General features: G+C 41.0%; 1 protein-coding gene across 1 annotated transcript; it reads right to left on the reverse strand.

Moving 5' to 3' along the window:
• LOC133114392 (chromobox protein homolog 8-like) lies at positions 1–3,086 on the reverse strand. Its single transcript, XM_061223725.1, has 5 exons — positions 2,939–3,086; positions 2,770–2,813; positions 2,343–2,408; positions 2,122–2,188; positions 1–1,632 (listed from the first exon to the last, which is right to left on the reverse strand). Exons 1-5 carry the CDS (start codon positions 3,005–3,007, stop codon positions 796–798), a joined length of 1,083 nt encoding a protein of 360 aa, XP_061079709.1. The 5' UTR covers positions 3,008–3,086; the 3' UTR covers positions 1–795.
• Positions 3,087–17,291: the final 14,205 nt, after the last annotated feature.

Genomic DNA, 17,291 nt, shown 5'->3' on the forward strand with positions numbered 1-17,291 from the left:
TTGTCAATAGGCAAGTACGTATAGTTTTAATAAAAATGTACTCCATTACAAGAATGTCAAGGGAAATCAATGCAAGTATTATATGGAAATAAAGACAAGAAAGAATTAACAATGACGTTAAACAAGGTCACATTACTTCATATTCTGTGTGACCTCGACAAATTGGTTATTGTTTCCCTTAAAACAAAAGAGTAACGCCAATAGCCTAAGCATGACTATGTACTATAAATCTTCTATAAATGAAATATGCAGACCTTAAAATATGAAGAGGCATTGGTGTTCAAACAAAACTATTTTTTAAAAGTGCGCGGCTACACTTTTGTAACTTGTCAAAATAGTTTTAATACAATTAATTCGAACTAATGCTCGAATTAGTTTCACAGAATTTAAATGTCCGTGAAATGATCAGCTTCCTCATCTGTAGTTAAGTCAAACAAAGTAGACAAAAGTTACTTGCTGCTACTTAAGCAAATCAAAACTACTACAGGTGAAAAGCAACTTCATTGTGCACAAACGTTTCATACAGCTAAAATAATTTGGTACGTGCAATCTTGTACGAAAAATAGTTATTCCTGGCATACACTGCCTATGGACATGGTTTAATTTGGTCATTAAATACAGGTTAGACATTTATTACACACACAAGTTCACATGGTATTGAAATGTACAGTTGTATAGAAAATTCATTTCAGAATTGTACTTATTAAGTTAGGATCTACTTTTTTTTTTCTTCCTTTTTTTACAGATAAACAAAATCAAAGAGTTCTTTAAAAACCAACGGAAAAAATGAAACTATCATCTTTTATCTTTAAAGAATCCTTTGTCCGTGTTGCTTTCTTTGATGGTCACAGTCAGAAAGTTTGATGTTACATCTGTCACAACAACCTTCTCGATGTTGTTCAGACAAGGGGTCCAGGAGTCTTCTGAGGACTCCGTAAATATCCTGGGCACTGGAATTTTGTCAAGGATTTCGGGCTTTTCCTTTTGTGAAGAGCTGTCGGATCCATGAAAACCGCTCTTTGAAAGGTGCTGTAGTTTGGGCTGAGCCAGTATGCTCACCGCGCCCTCTTTAGTCCTTCCATGGGGAAAGTCGGAGCCCATTCTACTGGGCCCGCTAGCAGAGGCATAGTTCAGCGTGCTGTGCGATCCATATCCTAGCTGCTTTTTGACATAATTAGACTCCGGGTGGTGCCTTCGAGGGAGTTGTATAACACTCAGCTTTGAGTTTCCCGCCTCGGGAAGACCGTGTTTTGCCAATTTGGATGGCCCAAAGTTAATCTGGGAGTCTGGCCTGTTCATCTTTCCGGGTTCGTGGGCTGGACAGATATTAGAACAGTCTTTGAAGCGCAGTTTGGGCTTCGGCCCCCTCTTCTTGGGCGCTGAAACGAAACCTTCTGAAATCTGCCGTGGTGCTCCCACCAATCGCTGGCCGCGCTCCGGCTCCGGAGGTCTGACTCGCACGCTCTCCCCCCTGTTGATACTACTCGGTGGAAAAATAGTGGGTACTACGGTCCTTAACCCTTCGCGAGCGCGCGGTGTGACGACCGGTTCCGGGACTGGATATGAAACCTGAATACCTCTTGTCATATCGCTCCTGAATTCGTACGTTTTGGCTTTGGCTTTAGCTTGAGCCTATGAAAAAACAGCAATAAATGATTGTTAGCCAAGTCGCAATCATAATGATTTCACAGCATGGCTACAGCTGGGCAATTTAGACTTTACATGTCGGTAATGTTAGAGCTAGGGGTGAATGAACTATGGAGTTGGTAAACTCATCCATACGATATTGGTCTCTCGTTAATATTTACAGTATAGCCTACACCACTATAGCCCAGTCGCACTTAAACGTTTACCTAAATTATAAGTAGCGTCGTATTTGTGAGCTTGGAGTTAAGCCACAATCATAACAGAAATGTAATTCCAACTGTGGGGTTTTTTCAGAATACTGAACACGAACTGAATAATCGCCATGCATTTTAACGATTTGTTTATAGCCTATATATGCTACTTCCCCCCCAGCGTCAGACAAATCCAATCTAGGCTTAACAAGTAACTTGCAAGTGTATCGATTTAGCGATATGAATATAATATAGATATAAACAACCAAGTTGACTACCTTACCTTTAAAAGGAAAGTCTCCGGTTTCGGTCCCCTCTTCTTGGGCCCGAACAATTCTCGCTCGCGTTCTCTGTAAATAGGACATTAAATATTGTAACGTTAAGTTGCATGCATCTCCGTCCCAGATGTAAAAAGTGTGCGTAGGTTCACGGCTAGCTACTGTTAGCGTTTACATTTGCCCTAACGTTACCCACTGCTATGGCCTTCTGTCGTGGCTTCCTTACCTTTCTTCAAAAGCGACGAAAAGACGAGCGTCCAGGATATTTTCCTCTGGTTCCCAGGTGCTATACCTATGCAACATATGAGAAAAGGGCTGTCACAATCTAGCTATCAAGACAGATGCACTGCAACGACATTCTCGTCAAGCACATAGGGATACACTGGTAGCTAGCTAGGTAGCTAACAGGTTAATTAGCCTTTGGGTAGCCTAGCCTATACATTTTGATTGCAGCTATAGCTAACGAGCTAACCTGCTAGCTAGCTAGCTCGCTAGCAAGCTTTTACATTGCGTCGAGACAGTAAGCTGGATAGCCATCATAATACAACTGCAAGCGAGCTGACGCTGCTGAACAATCACATAATCGCCAAATCTAACGTTGGTAATCGTAATGTTCGGTAACCACTAGCTAGCGAGATGATAAAGCAACTCACTTCTGAGACCAGCCCTTCCATTTCACCAGGTATTCCATTCGACCCTGCAAATGTGATTTAAAAAGGGAGAAATACTTTTTAGCGAGACAGGAATGTCATGATGTTGGCGTGCAAACAAGCAGTTTGCAATTACAATGAAATATGCAATGAATTGCGATGGTTATCATACTCTCCGTATCCGCCGTTTGATGATGGATTCTGCTGCGAAAACCCTTTCCCCGACAGCCGACAGCTCCATGTTTACTTCTATCTCGCTTATATTTTCTCTCTCCACGTTCGCCTGGTTAATTCCAGACAACCCATAATACTCATACCAGAGAAAACGTCATCACGTTTTAATGCGTTGCCAAGGGGGAGCCGTTTATATGGAGCACATTGGCTCAGCTGTTGCTACGTGCATGGAGTTGCAGAGTGTAGGGGGGGAGGTTTTGGGTTTTAATCAAGAGGAAGTGATGCTTGTTCAGAAAAATATGATAATTGAATAGGCTCGGTAGGCTAGACTATGTTCTCTACTCGTTAGCATTTCTAACAAGTTAATATGAGATTCGTTTGACTTATTTCATTATTATTAGTGCAGCCTTTTATCCTGCAACGTTCACAATGTATATTTGCACTGTATTCTGTTTGATGTTTTTTCAGCGACGTAGCCTCCGTTAGCCTGAAGCTAGCCTTCTAATGCAGAGTAGGTCTAACCTACATCTGACTATAAGTCTATATGAAATAAGGTGTGGTCTAGCTAATGTAAGTTAGTCAAACTGCTAAACCGAAGCTTTGACATCTGTCATCAAATATTTAAGTGACACAAATAATAGCCTTCCAATAGCCAAACTCTGAGACAACTAAGTAGGCCTAACCATCTTGTCTACAAAATGTGGGCAATAACGATGAAAGATAGCCATCTGTCGCTATAATATAATCAGTAAATTCATTATAATCTAAACGAAAGGTATAGGCTACGTAAACTTGCCGATAGCTGGACATGTACAATTAGACTAGCCTACCTTTTATATCCCAGTAGGCTATTTGTCTAAGGCAAATTGCAAGCTTGTCAGCTTGATTTCTTCTGTAAACGTAGGCCTACTAGAAAATTGCGTTTCAAACGGTTCATTTCATGCCTGCAACGAACTTGCCAACATTATGAAAGAAAATTGACTTTATTGTTTATTGTATAGCAAGTTATTGTGGTACGGAAAATATACAAAATTTCAATTAACATAGGATACCTTGATTTCTGAGATAGGAAAGTTGAAATTCTCTTTGACGTTAGTCTGTGCAATTGCATGGAAAAATGTTGCATTTTATGGATGTCAAATGTAAAATGATTCTACTATCTACCGATTGCCAATCTAGTAGTTTAGATGCAATCGCCTCTTAATTCGGTCTAATGTGGTCTGTACGTGCACTTGAAACATATTCTTAAAATAATTACATTTAGTTATTTTTGTATTTTTTTATTTTATCACTTTCCGTTTATAGCATATGTTTCAAGGAGTCTAACTTCAAAATGAGTGTATGGTCATTTGCGTCAGCCTCGACTAATTCCTCACAGTTTATTCTCTGTTTAGATAGGCCAGACTGAAACGCAATAAATAGCACCTAAATCTTTAGCAAATAACCCCATAAAAACAGAAACAGAAGCACAGCTGAGAAGGGTGACCTGTATAAGCAATTAATTTATTTGTCAACAAATGCTCATACGCGGATGGGCAGTTAGCCTTAAAGGTGACAAACACCAACAAAAATAAATAATCACGCTCGATTACCGAGCCCTTGAAACACAGGCGCTTATTTAAGAAACTACAGTCATATAACAACGTATTGCAGCCAACCACATGACCGTGCTATTACTGAATTATTACAGGAATAATTATATTTATTTTAGAAACGCATGGAAATGGACTACTCTGTCAGCCGCGGTAAAGAAAAAAAAGATAAGAATTTAGGCTAGGCTACACGTTTTTACATCTCTAACGTCGGTTGTATAATAATAATAATAATAATAATAATAATAATAATAATAATAATAATAATAATAACAACATCAACATAATAATAATAAAACAAACCTACTCGTAGCCTATGTCATAAATATACGTTTTTATATAAAAACGTATTCAAAGGGTGTATTCATTTGTCCTATAGGCCTCGTTAATAATGAGATGCTTTAAACGGGCTAATTGGGTTACACTACGGGTTCACAAAACGTTTTAACTTATTTTAAGTCTGCACGGGGATTTACAAAGAAATCGATTTGGATGTAGACTATTCACAAAAAGTCAATAACAGCAGTAGCCTACATTAAAATGATTTCGCCTAATACAATTTTGTTTTTTTCTTAGTTTGTTTTTGAGAGGCGCGCACCCGTGCGTTCACTACTGGAGTGTAGTGATCATTTTAGGAAATGGAAACTGTCATAAAGTTGTTCTATTGAATGAATAATACATTCCACGAACTTAAAAAGTACTCAGGTCCGCTGCTCTTACACGCATGTTGCTCAAGACATGTCACAACATTCTGAGCAGATCAGTAAATGGGCAATTTCTCGTTTTAGAGAATCTAGATATAAACCCACATCCTTTTCGGATGTATCGCGTCATATAGGCTGTTATAAGCTGGTGATGGTGATTATATAGCTAATTGATTATGCCGTTTGATTAAACAGCAATATTTATCATAGCCAAGTATAACCTGCCTTTAACTATTGGCGTGTAGTCTTGTTCACGGTCAGAAAAATGTGTCCGTAAAGGTACAAACGCTTGTTACTGGGGTGGTGCCATATAGGTAGACTGCATAAAATTAATTGGCACCTTAACATGTATTATTAGTCCCCAAATGATTGTACTTTCACATTTTTCCATAAAGAATAAAACTGTATAGCCTAGGCTTCATCTACTGTACCTTTATTTCTGAAAGTGTCGTCGTTACCTTACTATATTTTTTTTACATACATTTTATAGGTTTTTTTTTTTTTTTTGCAAAACCGTTATGCAAAATAGTGTTTATCATTGCATTACGCGCTTAATTGGTGAATGCGTTCGGACGTTAAATGACGAAACACTAATTTTTTCAGTATTAAGTGTCTAGAATTTAGTTTACAAGTTCATATGATTAATATGAAATTAGGCTAGTTTCACTGATTAGCTGAGAGAGAGAGAGAGAGAGAGAGAGAGAGAGAGAGAGAGGGGAGAGAGAGAGGGAGAGGGAGGGAGAGAGAGAGAGAGAGAGAGAGAGACTCCACGCTGCGTCGCCATTAACCGCTCTGTTGAAATTCCACGATGAAATTAAAATCTGCACCAAATAGGTGGTAGGATTTATAATATTGTGTAGTTATCTAGCGACGATATCCGCATAATTCAGTCACAACTCTGCTACCTCTACTAATAAGCTCTAACGCCTGAGAGAAGTAGGATATATGCGGGTGATGCTGACGGTGTGAGAACAGAAAGCATTTCGACTATAACGATACAGGACAGCTGTAGGCTATGTGGCCAGTATCATGAAATAAAACGATCCGTTTCGGCTGGAGAAAGCTAACTGACATTTAACCATTCGTAGTAAAAATAATAATAATAATAATCGCTAAAGTGTAGCATGGGCTACAGTTCTGTGCTACAGACAAACGCCTAGGCTATAGCCTATACAAATGCACGGAACGACGGCCTGAAACGAGACAAAGACACGCATGAACCAGTGTGTTTATAATCCAAAACACAATAAGCTGTAAAATGTATGATGTACATTGATTGTTTTAATCCATTCGTACAGACATTTCACAAGTAAGGAGGCTTAATTTGCTGTCAGTGGCGATCACGCAGCGTATTGAAACCGTACACGAACATCCTTATATGGTGCAGTGGGTGATTCGTCTACTTGTGTCTGCAGTGCGGCAATGGCGACGACCGTAAATGGGTGCAGCCGAGTTGTTAGAATATTATTGGTTCTGTGGTATCTGGGCAACCTCCTTCGCCGAGAGTTCGAGTCTCAAAAACGCAGTGTGCTTGATTTGAGGAACGACGCCCTTTGCGAATGAAACTGTTTAAAACCTCAAAATGCCCCATGCCTGATGCACTTATGACGTTATTCACTGCTTGAAATGACATCCTTCTGCGGTCGGGAGATTTAACAATGCTTTTTCTCACATGAACCAATTGTTGTAATAGACCAGGTGGATATTTTCTCAGCTTTTGTAGCTTGTTGTTTTTTCCTCATCCGACACTAGTCCATAGGCTCTCTGCAGAGTGCTAGCTCGGTGATTAAAGTGACATGTCTAGTGAAGCTCTGACCTGTATATTTGTGGTAGGCCAGGCCTACATATAGCCTAGGAACATTTCGGGTGCTCAAACCTCAATCCTAATTTTACAAAATCCTGCCTATAGGCCTACATATATTTCAGGCTACCACGTAGCACAGATACGATGAGAAATGTCTGAAAGTAATATGGCTGCGGTAATATGGTAATGTGGTTTAGTATGTTTCATTAAGATGTCGTCGTGTGAAATACATTAAATTTGGTTTAGCCTAAATATAAATATAATATATAAATATAAATGGAATTATTCTGTTGGATATATCTCTTTGAGGTCTATTGCGGGGCCTGTCCTCCCCCCAAAGATTTCTGAATAATGGTAATTGTGGGTGACACAATGCCCACAGATATGACCAGGGATATTTTTTCACCATACTTATATGCAATGCCTGTGCATTATGGCCTTTAGAGCATGCTAGAGGTAGTCTATTGTGGCAAGATTGGCTCCATATTTTAGGCTACTCTGTTAGGTGATTTTCAAATGTGTTGATAACGCCTAATGTATTCGCCAAGGACAGCCTTCAGCATCAGTCACGATCTATTGGTGATATTCTATTTTGGCATATCGTGACGCTTAATAGCTCGCACAGTGCGGTTGCTACACATTTTAATAGCTAAACGTTATGTTTGTCTGAATATGCTGATTTACATATGGTAACCTAGGAAACAGCATTGGTTCAATAGGCTATATTACTTTTTACAGGAGATGACTGTCACTTTGTCTTGAAAATACCGTACAGCGTGGCATTTTCGGTCATGTTTAGTAGTCACAAATGTCTCACTGGGACAACCAATGGACTGTGTCGCATCTTCAAGGTCAGCCTTTAGTAGGCAGCCTATCGCCTTTAGTAAAGCGCCTGATGGCAAACACGTTTTAATTGGGCTATGCTTAGTTTTCTCTCGCATTACAGCTCGTTAAATGTCAAATAAAAAAATCCTTAATTGTTTTTGTATTTCAACTGTTTTGATGTTTATATATTACAATTTTTTCTTCTTTTGATATCCAAAAATGTTGTAATGGTTATCCGCCGTGGCAAATGGGAAAATATGCATACATATTATAAATAAACAGATAATCAGGTGGACAAAGCATCTTCTTTCCTTATTAAATATGTGCTATAGGTTATTGATTCCCTCACGGATTGCTGTTTTAACTTGAGAAAATTAGGCAAAAGCTGACAATATCCTAATAGAAAAACACCGGGAAAAATCGCCAATTACATCTACAATTTTGGACGTCGAACCGATGTCTATTTGTCGATTGATAGAACAATGGTCGGAATGCTCGTGACAGCCTACGCTTGTACTACAGGAGAAGCCATTTTCGCTGCCTTTGCAGAGAACGTATCGAAAGAAACCTACGCAGCTAGTTCCACAGGCCTGCACGAGGATAAAGGAAATGCACGCCTTCATCAAGTCACTGCCGTCGGGCGTCATATAACGGCTCTCAGCGTCGTGCCAAAAGAAAGCTCCATGTAGCCTACTAATCATCATGAGGTTTTTTTTCTTGTAGATTAAAGTCCGCCATTTTAGTTAATAATTATTTTGGCCAATAAAGAAACTGCGTAGCCTAAATCATACTGGGTTTAATTAATTCAATGCACCTTTGCAGCCGGGTGGCTAATTTGTTACAGTAACCGGATAGGCATTGTGCAGGGTCGCAGCCCGTCTCGTAGACACGAATCAGTATCGTCAACATGATGCGATTGAACGTTTAGTGGAATGAAAAAGATGTGTCATGCAGCACTACATAAACAGGTCGCATGCTCATGGTTATACAGGCTCACCAATTCAGCGCATTTAATGATAGTGTATACTCCATTCATTGTGGCATTCCAATATTACTGTACTCATTTACCTGGAACTGTACGCACAGTTCACCTTAAAAATAACAGAAAAATGTGATAAACGAGTATTTTAAAACGTAGGAAAAACACAGCAGCCTACATACCTATTGAAATGTATTTGAACAGGAAATATGCCGAGTCAGGTGTCAGATATAATATTAAAAGTAATGTAGCATATTCAGCTATCAGAACAGCCTTTGACATAGCTCAAGATTTTAAATGAAGATTCAATTTCTTATTAGCAATGATACGGTAAGTGAACTGAAACACGTTTGGTTGTGCTTCAGACCATGGGCCGCATTCCCATACCAGTGTTAAACCATGTGAAGCCACGACGTGTACTGTAGCTTAAAGCTTTAACATCTAGTATTTTGACCGATATGAAAATGTATATTTTATCCCGCTAAATGACAAATATTGGTAAAAAGTATACGTTTTCTTATACTTTTCAACTGTTTGTGAACTACCACCAGCGGAAGCCAAATTCTTTTTTTATTTTCATTTAATTTTTACGCACTTACGCTGAAACCATTATTTAAAATAAAAAACGTGTTCATAGTATTTGACTGCGTAAGCAATTTCCGTAAATTTGAACACACAGCAGTTCGTAACCCTGGTTTTGGAGCAATAAGTGTAGGCTGATAAAGCATTTTCAAAAAGGAAATTCTGTAGCTGTTACTTGCCAATTGTTTTAATAATTAAAACCAATTAAGATGTTTTTTTTAATATTAAAACGCATTAAAAAAGAAAGGAACAAAATCTGTGGAGCATTCACAGTAAAATACGAGTTTATACGAGTCCGTTAGGGACCACATCTTAAAGCACTGTTAATTGAGTTAACATTTCACCGTGTTGTGCATGTTTCAAAATGGACAAATTCAGCCAATTGCAGTGAACAAAAAGACCAATTAGTTGTAAATAAATACCTACAGTAAGTTTCAATGCTTGTGCGGACAATGCAATGCAAATGTGTCCCCCTCAAGCCCTGCGTGTGCCCATAGTTAAAGACATTTCTAAATATCTTCATTTACTAGACACCATTCAAAACATGCTATTGAAGGTCATATATACCTCTGATATAGGCCTGTAGCCATGCCTGGGGTCCCATCTATTACATGTACACAAATGGTTTGCTAATATATGCAGCAGACCTGCTGTACACTTTCAAATCCCAGATGAAATCAAATCAAATAATAACCTACAAGTGTTCTAGGTACAGGGATTAGGGAGACTAAGAATTCCGACTTGCAATTGTAGATTTGCCACCAACCATGTCATGGATGTGCCTTAAAGTAATTAAAGTTAGTCAATTATCTCGCTGAATAATACAAATAATTAAAAACACTTTAACTTCGCAACTGTTTTGAGAGATGTTTTTACTGATCAGTTTGACCCTAGTTAAAATAATGGTTCACTACAGTGTGTCTCTGGCATAGCATTTTCAGAGGAAGGACTATGCTATTCTTGTTTATGAACTTACCTATTAGGCAATTATTTTAGAACAGATAATGGAATGTATTTTCAAATAACATCTAACATAAGGCTTTCTTTCGACTACTTTTAGTGTTGTTGGTTCTTCTTGAAAATATTTTATTGTCCATTTAGAGTGGATGTTGTTTTGGAAGGGTTTGTGTTAATGAATCACTGAATCACTGGGTTTGTGTTAATGAATCACTGAATCACTGGGTTTGTGTTAATGAATCACTGAATCACTGGGTTTGTGTTAATGAATCACTGAATCACTGGATAAAACAATTTATTAAACATGTGTCCCACATGTCCCTATGTCAGTCCTGAATCCATCCTGATCCACTGTTTCAGTGGGGTCAAGATCATCCAGATCTTCAGTATCAAATCTATCCAAATATCCAGCTGAGAATTTTGAAATACCAAAAACCAACATTTGATCTAGATTCTAGGTGGGATTGCACTGCAAAATCATTATCCCATTTTTTAGGATTAGGATCACAGCTTCTAGTTTTGAAAGACCCAAATTTGAGGGCCCTGGTTACTGAATCATATGTGGTTACAGGAGCTAAACAATGCAGTGTGTTCAAATAAGTTTAATTTATCCCATAAATCATGGAAGTTCAAAAATGCATGTTGTCAGCAACCTTAATGACTAATAGACTGGATTTAATTAATCCCATCCATACACCGGAATGTTTAATGACCAAATTTGGGAAACCCTGGCCACAGAACACCAGAGGCAGATACTTTTCCTTAACTCAATCCCATTCTGTATCACACTAAATAGTAATATGCCTGTACTCTTTTTCAGCCAATATTCCCAAATACCTTTCATATAGAATTTACTGTACTGTACCCCTTCACCTGCATTTGCAACTAGATGTCCCCTTAATCAGTCCTCTCGTTGTATTTGTATTATTTCTGAACCACTGTACATAAATCAAAATCAAAATATTGTTTCCAGAGTTATGTCCCTTTATCAAGAACACACAAATAAAATGAATAATACAAAATGCTCTGCAGTCCTTTCTTTCCTAAATGGAATCCTTGTCCAATATAAATTCAAGCTGTTCTTTGTGCTCTTTCACTTAATAAATCAGTTCCTTTTCCTTTACAGGCCAGTATAAAAGGTGTAATGCATCTACCTCCTCAGATACACCGCTTACTAGGAACTTATAGGACTACTGCTTCCTCGAAAGTTTTACGAAAGTTACGCATGTAACTAGGGTTCAGTGACTTCTGGATGACCACCGGAGAGACGCAGAGCCTGTGATGCAGCCAATCCGCCCATCTGTTCCCACAGAATCTTCCCAGCAAGACTCTGAGTGACAGTTACCACAGTTACATGCATAACTTTTGTTCCATTTCATTCATAGCTGCAGCGCCTGTCTCTTGTTAGACTTATATCTCTTGGTAGATCTGGTAGCATCCAGCAGAGACTGCAGGAACTGCAATATGGTAAATGGTTAATGGTTGGCATTTATATAGCGCCTTTATCCAAAGCGCTGTACAATTGATGCTTCTCATTCACCCATTCATACACACACTCACACACCAACGGCGATTGGCTGCCATGTAAGGTGCCGACCAGCACGTCAGGAGCATTTTAGGGGTTAGGTGTCTTGCTCAGGGACACTTCGACACAGCCCGGGCGGGGGATCGAACCGGCAATCCTCCGACTGCTCTTACTGCCTGAGCCATGTCGCGCCCATGTCACAATAGGCACTGGACTTCATCATGTAAATGGTAAATGATTGGCATTTATATAGGGCCTTTATCCAAAGCGCTGTACAATTGATGCTTCTCATTCACCCACCCACCCATTCATACACACACTCACACACCAACGGCGATCAGCTGCCATGCAAGGCACCGACCAGCACGTCAGGAGCATTTGGGGGTTAGGCGTCTTGCTCAGGGACACTTGCATGGCATTCGGGCCCACCCCCACGTCTTTTTCAGCCTGAGGGGGCAATGCCTTGGAGGCCTGTGACCATGCCCTGCCTCCAACAAGGGGGATTGAGACAGCCAGACCCGGGGCCACACGCCAGTGTCATCGTCGACATAACCCGCCACGTTCCCTCGGCATGAAAGCAAATGCCTGCAGCACTGCATCACCTGATTCCTGTCCTGTAGAGTCTGAGATGGAGGCAGAATACAGTGGGATGAAGAATTTCCTATGTGGCTACGTTGTCATGACTCCTTATGAGGAGATAATCCATTGTGGGGGGGTCCTGGGCTATGAGAGATCCCCCTGTCATCCACCGCCGCCAGCTTGGCTGAACGAGACTGAATGAGGCTGAATTCTGCAGTTCATGCACGGTGAGTCTGACAACGCCTCCCTGGGGCAGTCCACACCGAGGCATGCAGGGCGCGTGCATCGCACTGCCAACCGACCAATCAGCGGGGAAACTGACCTTTAGGTGCCGATGGCTACGCAACTGCAGCTGGCGCAGTGCGGAACGCAGACAATGTTCGCAGTTGCTTTTAGGATCAGCAGCTTTCAGTAGCAACTCCTACAGAAACAATTAAGTGCTTAGTAACAACAAAAGCCAGTGGTTAAGGTACATGACTGGGACCCGCAAGGTCAGTGGTTCCAATCCCGGTGTAGACACAATAAGATCTGCACAGCCGTTGGGCCCATGAGCAAGGCCCTTAACCCTGCATTGCTCCAGGGGAGGATTGTCTCCTGCTTAGTTTAATCAACTGTAAGTTGCTTTGGATAAAAGCGTCAGCCAAATGACACGTAATATAATTTAATGTAAGACCGTGAGTGTTACTGTTCTAGACACAAATTCTAAAAACATAAATAAATCATTTTACATGAAAGTTCTTTTCTCTTTTTTGTCTCTGTAAAACGTGACACACAAAAGTGAAATTCAACTGAATTTTCCACTTTCTGAAGTCCTGTAGCCCCAGGTTCTGAAACACAATCGAAACCAGCTGACAATGTGGTCCTGAAGGACTGGAATCTGACACCAGTGCTGCCCTCTGCTGGTTGTGTTACTGCATGGATCGACAACTCTGCTCCTGGAGAGCCATGCGAGCCATGCGAACACCAGAGGCAGATACTTTTCCTTAACTCAATCCCATTCTGTATCACACTAAATAGTAATATGCCTGTACTCTTTTTCAGCCAATATTCCCAAATACCTTTCATATAGAATTTACTGTACTGTACCCCTTCACCTGCATTTGCAACTAGATGTCCCCTTAATCAGTCCTCTCGTTGTATTTGTATTATTTCTGAACCACTGTACATAAATCAAAATCAAAATATTGTTTCCAGAGTTATGTCCCTTTATCAAGAACACACAAATAAAATGAATAATACAAAATGCTCTGCAGTCCTTTCTTTCCTAAATGGAATCCTTGTCCAATATAAATTCAAGCTGTTCTTTGTGCTCTTTCACTTAATAAATCAGTTCCTTTTCCTTTACAGGCCAGTATAAAAGGTGTAATGCATCTACCTCCTCAGATACACCGCTTACTAGGAACTTATAGGACTACTGCTTCCTCGAAAGTTTTACGAAAGTTACGCATGTAACTAGGGTTCAGTGACTTCTGGATGACCACCGGAGAGACGCAGAGCCTGTGATGCAGCCAATCCGCCCATCTGTTCCCACAGAATCTTCCCAGCAAGACTCTGAGTGACAGTTACCACAGTTACATGCATAACTTTTGTTCCATTTCATTCATAGCTGCAGCGCCTGTCTCTTGTTAGACTTATATCTCTTGGTAGATCTGGTAGCATCCAGCAGAGACTGCAGGAACTGCAATATGGTAAATGGTTAATGGTTGGCATTTATATAGCGCCTTTATCCAAAGCGCTGTACAATTGATGCTTCTCATTCACCCATTCATACACACACTCACACACCAACGGCGATTGGCTGCCATGTAAGGTGCCGACCAGCACGTCAGGAGCATTTTAGGGGTTAGGTGTCTTGCTCAGGGACACTTCGACACAGCCCGGGCGGGGGATCGAACCGGCAATCCTCCGACTGCTCTTACTGCCTGAGCCATGTCGCGCCCATGTCACAATAGGCACTGGACTTCATCATGTAAATGGTAAATGATTGGCATTTATATAGGGCCTTTATCCAAAGCGCTGTACAATTGATGCTTCTCATTCACCCACCCACCCATTCATACACACACTCACACACCAACGGCGATCAGCTGCCATGCAAGGCACCGACCAGCACGTCAGGAGCATTTGGGGGTTAGGCGTCTTGCTCAGGGACACTTGCATGGCATTCGGGCCCACCCCCACGTCTTTTTCAGCCTGAGGGGGCAATGCCTTGGAGGCCTGTGACCATGCCCTGCCTCCAACAAGGGGGATTGAGACAGCCAGACCCGGGGCCACACGCCAGTGTCATCGTCGACATAACCCGCCACGTTCCCTCGGCATGAAAGCAAATGCCTGCAGCACTGCATCACCTGATTCCTGTCCTGTAGAGTCTGAGATGGAGGCAGAATACAGTGGGATGAAGAATTTCCTATGTGGCTACGTTGTCATGACTCCTTATGAGGAGATAATCCATTGTGGGGGGGTCCTGGGCTATGAGAGATCCCCCTGTCATCCACCGCCGCCAGCTTGGCTGAACGAGACTGAATGAGGCTGAATTCTGCAGTTCATGCACGGTGAGTCTGACAACGCCTCCCTGGGGCAGTCCACACCGAGGCATGCAGGGCGCGTGCATCGCACTGCCAACCGACCAATCAGCGGGGAAACTGACCTTTAGGTGCCGATGGCTACGCAACTGCAGCTGGCGCAGTGCGGAACGCAGACAATGTTCGCAGTTGCTTTTAGGATCAGCAGCTTTCAGTAGCAACTCCTACAGAAACAATTAAGTGCTTAGTAACAACAAAAGCCAGTGGTTAAGGTACATGACTGGGACCCGCAAGGTCAGTGGTTCCAATCCCGGTGTAGACACAATAAGATCTGCACAGCCGTTGGGCCCATGAGCAAGGCCCTTAACCCTGCATTGCTCCAGGGGAGGATTGTCTCCTGCTTAGTTTAATCAACTGTAAGTTGCTTTGGATAAAAGCGTCAGCCAAATGACACGTAATATAATTTAATGTAAGACCGTGAGTGTTACTGTTCTAGACACAAATTCTAAAAACATAAATAAATCATTTTACATGAAAGTTCTTTTCTCTTTTTTGTCTCTGTAAAACGTGACACACAAAAGTGAAATTCAACTGAATTTTCCACTTTCTGAAGTCCTGTAGCCCCAGGTTCTGAAACACAATCGAAACCAGCTGACAATGTGGTCCTGAAGGACTGGAATCTGACACCAGTGCTGCCCTCTGCTGGTTGTGTTACTGCATGGATCGACAACTCTGCTCCTGGAGAGCCATGCGACGTGCTGGTTTTTGTTGTTACTCAGTATTTAATTGAAAAGTAGTTTTTTTATCAGTTAAAGCAGCTGGTTATGCAATTAACTGTGCTCACCTGGATTCATGGGTCTTGGCTGGTGTCTAGGTGAAAGGGTCACCGATTCACACGCATTTCTTGTTTTGTGTCACAACATGTGATTCAGTGTAATCGTTTAGTGTAAGCATCCCCCTTCACCCCAGTGTATACATTTGGCTGTTTCATCAGGAGAAAAATAAAATGTCAAAAATCAGTAATGTTATGGTGGTCACATTCAGACTGAGAATAGTTTACATACTGTTGTCATAACTATTTTATGAATGCTGTCTGGCCTATGCTATGATGCACTTTGTGCTGAAAATTAAATGTATGAAAGGTGCTATACAAATACAGTTGTTGTTGTTGTTGTTGTTGTTATTTTTATTATCACTTTGTGCAGTTTTGATATTTTGATTGACATCAGCATGCTTGTTGTCAGTTGGTTTGAGGGACCCAGGACACTATTCTATGAAAATGATTTGACCTTCATCATTCTGCTTTGTTTTTTGGCAGACGTCTGTTTGCAAATACACTGGAACTCCAGACTCAATAAGCTAAGTATTGAAGTCAAATGGCTTTCAGCAGATGGCTTTCCCTGGTGGTCTTCTGGAGAGGTGATGGCTCTGTGGCTTCAGCTCCGTTTCCGTTTGGAGTTTGGTTTTTCAGGTCTTCAACCCCTTTTTGTTTTCTCCGTCAGGGAAGCAGAGTAACAGAGAGATTCATAAGGCGTCTACAGAGAAACATTCGTATGAAGGGAGGCAGCATGGAATCGGAACTTGGCCGGTGGACTGGCAGTGTCTGGGTGAGTGCGCATTTTTCCCAGCTATATTCCCCGTTGTTCCCTCTTCCCATTCCACAAGCTTTTTTTGTTTGTTTTTCCTACATTGCTTATAGCACTTGCTTGCTAAGTTCCCAGCTAGCACAAACAATTCCTGAAACATTTTACTACACCACAGCAAGGTTTTGGTGAATAAAAACATCGGCAACATATATTTTTTACAACCTCAGAACCACGATATTTTTAAAGACGTTACGGAGCCTATTAGATGGCCAAACCTTCCCCCGTTCTTAGCCATGGTGTTTTCCCCAGTCATAGCTGTGGCCTCCATTCTTAGGCTTGGTCTTAAAAGTTGCTGTACCTCTCTGGGTACACAGTATATCATTCTCCACAGCGCCATACTGACAAAGTACTATTATTAATTATGAGGAACTGAAACTTCAAATGTCGTAATATGGGGCTATATTCTAATTTAGTATCGCCTTCCAGAGAACCACTGGCTAATGAAATAGTCTTTTCTTTTTTCATGTTAAGTGATGGAAATTATTGTGCTGACTGTCCAGCAGGAGCATGACTCACTTTGCCCTGTTTGAGTTCTGTTATGTTGTTGATGCTTCTCTTTTAATTATGAACTGTTATTATAATTATTCCTTGCATTTATATAGCGCTGTTCTCACCAGCTGGTGACTCTAAGTGCTT

This window comes from Conger conger, chromosome 16, assembly GCF_963514075.1.
Source record: "Conger conger chromosome 16, fConCon1.1, whole genome shotgun sequence".
Lineage (NCBI taxonomy): Eukaryota > Metazoa > Chordata > Actinopteri > Anguilliformes > Congridae > Conger > Conger conger.

Bases quoted from the DNA above. Each gene is read 5' to 3' on its own strand.
- LOC133114392 (XM_061223725.1), bottom strand. From the start codon at position 3,007: ATGGAGCTGTCGGCTGTCGGGGAAAGGGTTTTCGCAGCAGAATCCATC. The intron at 2,814-2,938 runs GTATGATAACCA...TCACATTTGCAG, and splicing joins TCAAACGGCGGATACGGAGA to GGTCGAATGGAATACCTGGT. The intron at 1,633-2,121 runs GTAAGGTAGTCA...GTTTTTTCATAG, and splicing joins CGGAGACTTTCCTTTTAAAG to GCTCAAGCTAAAGCCAAAGC.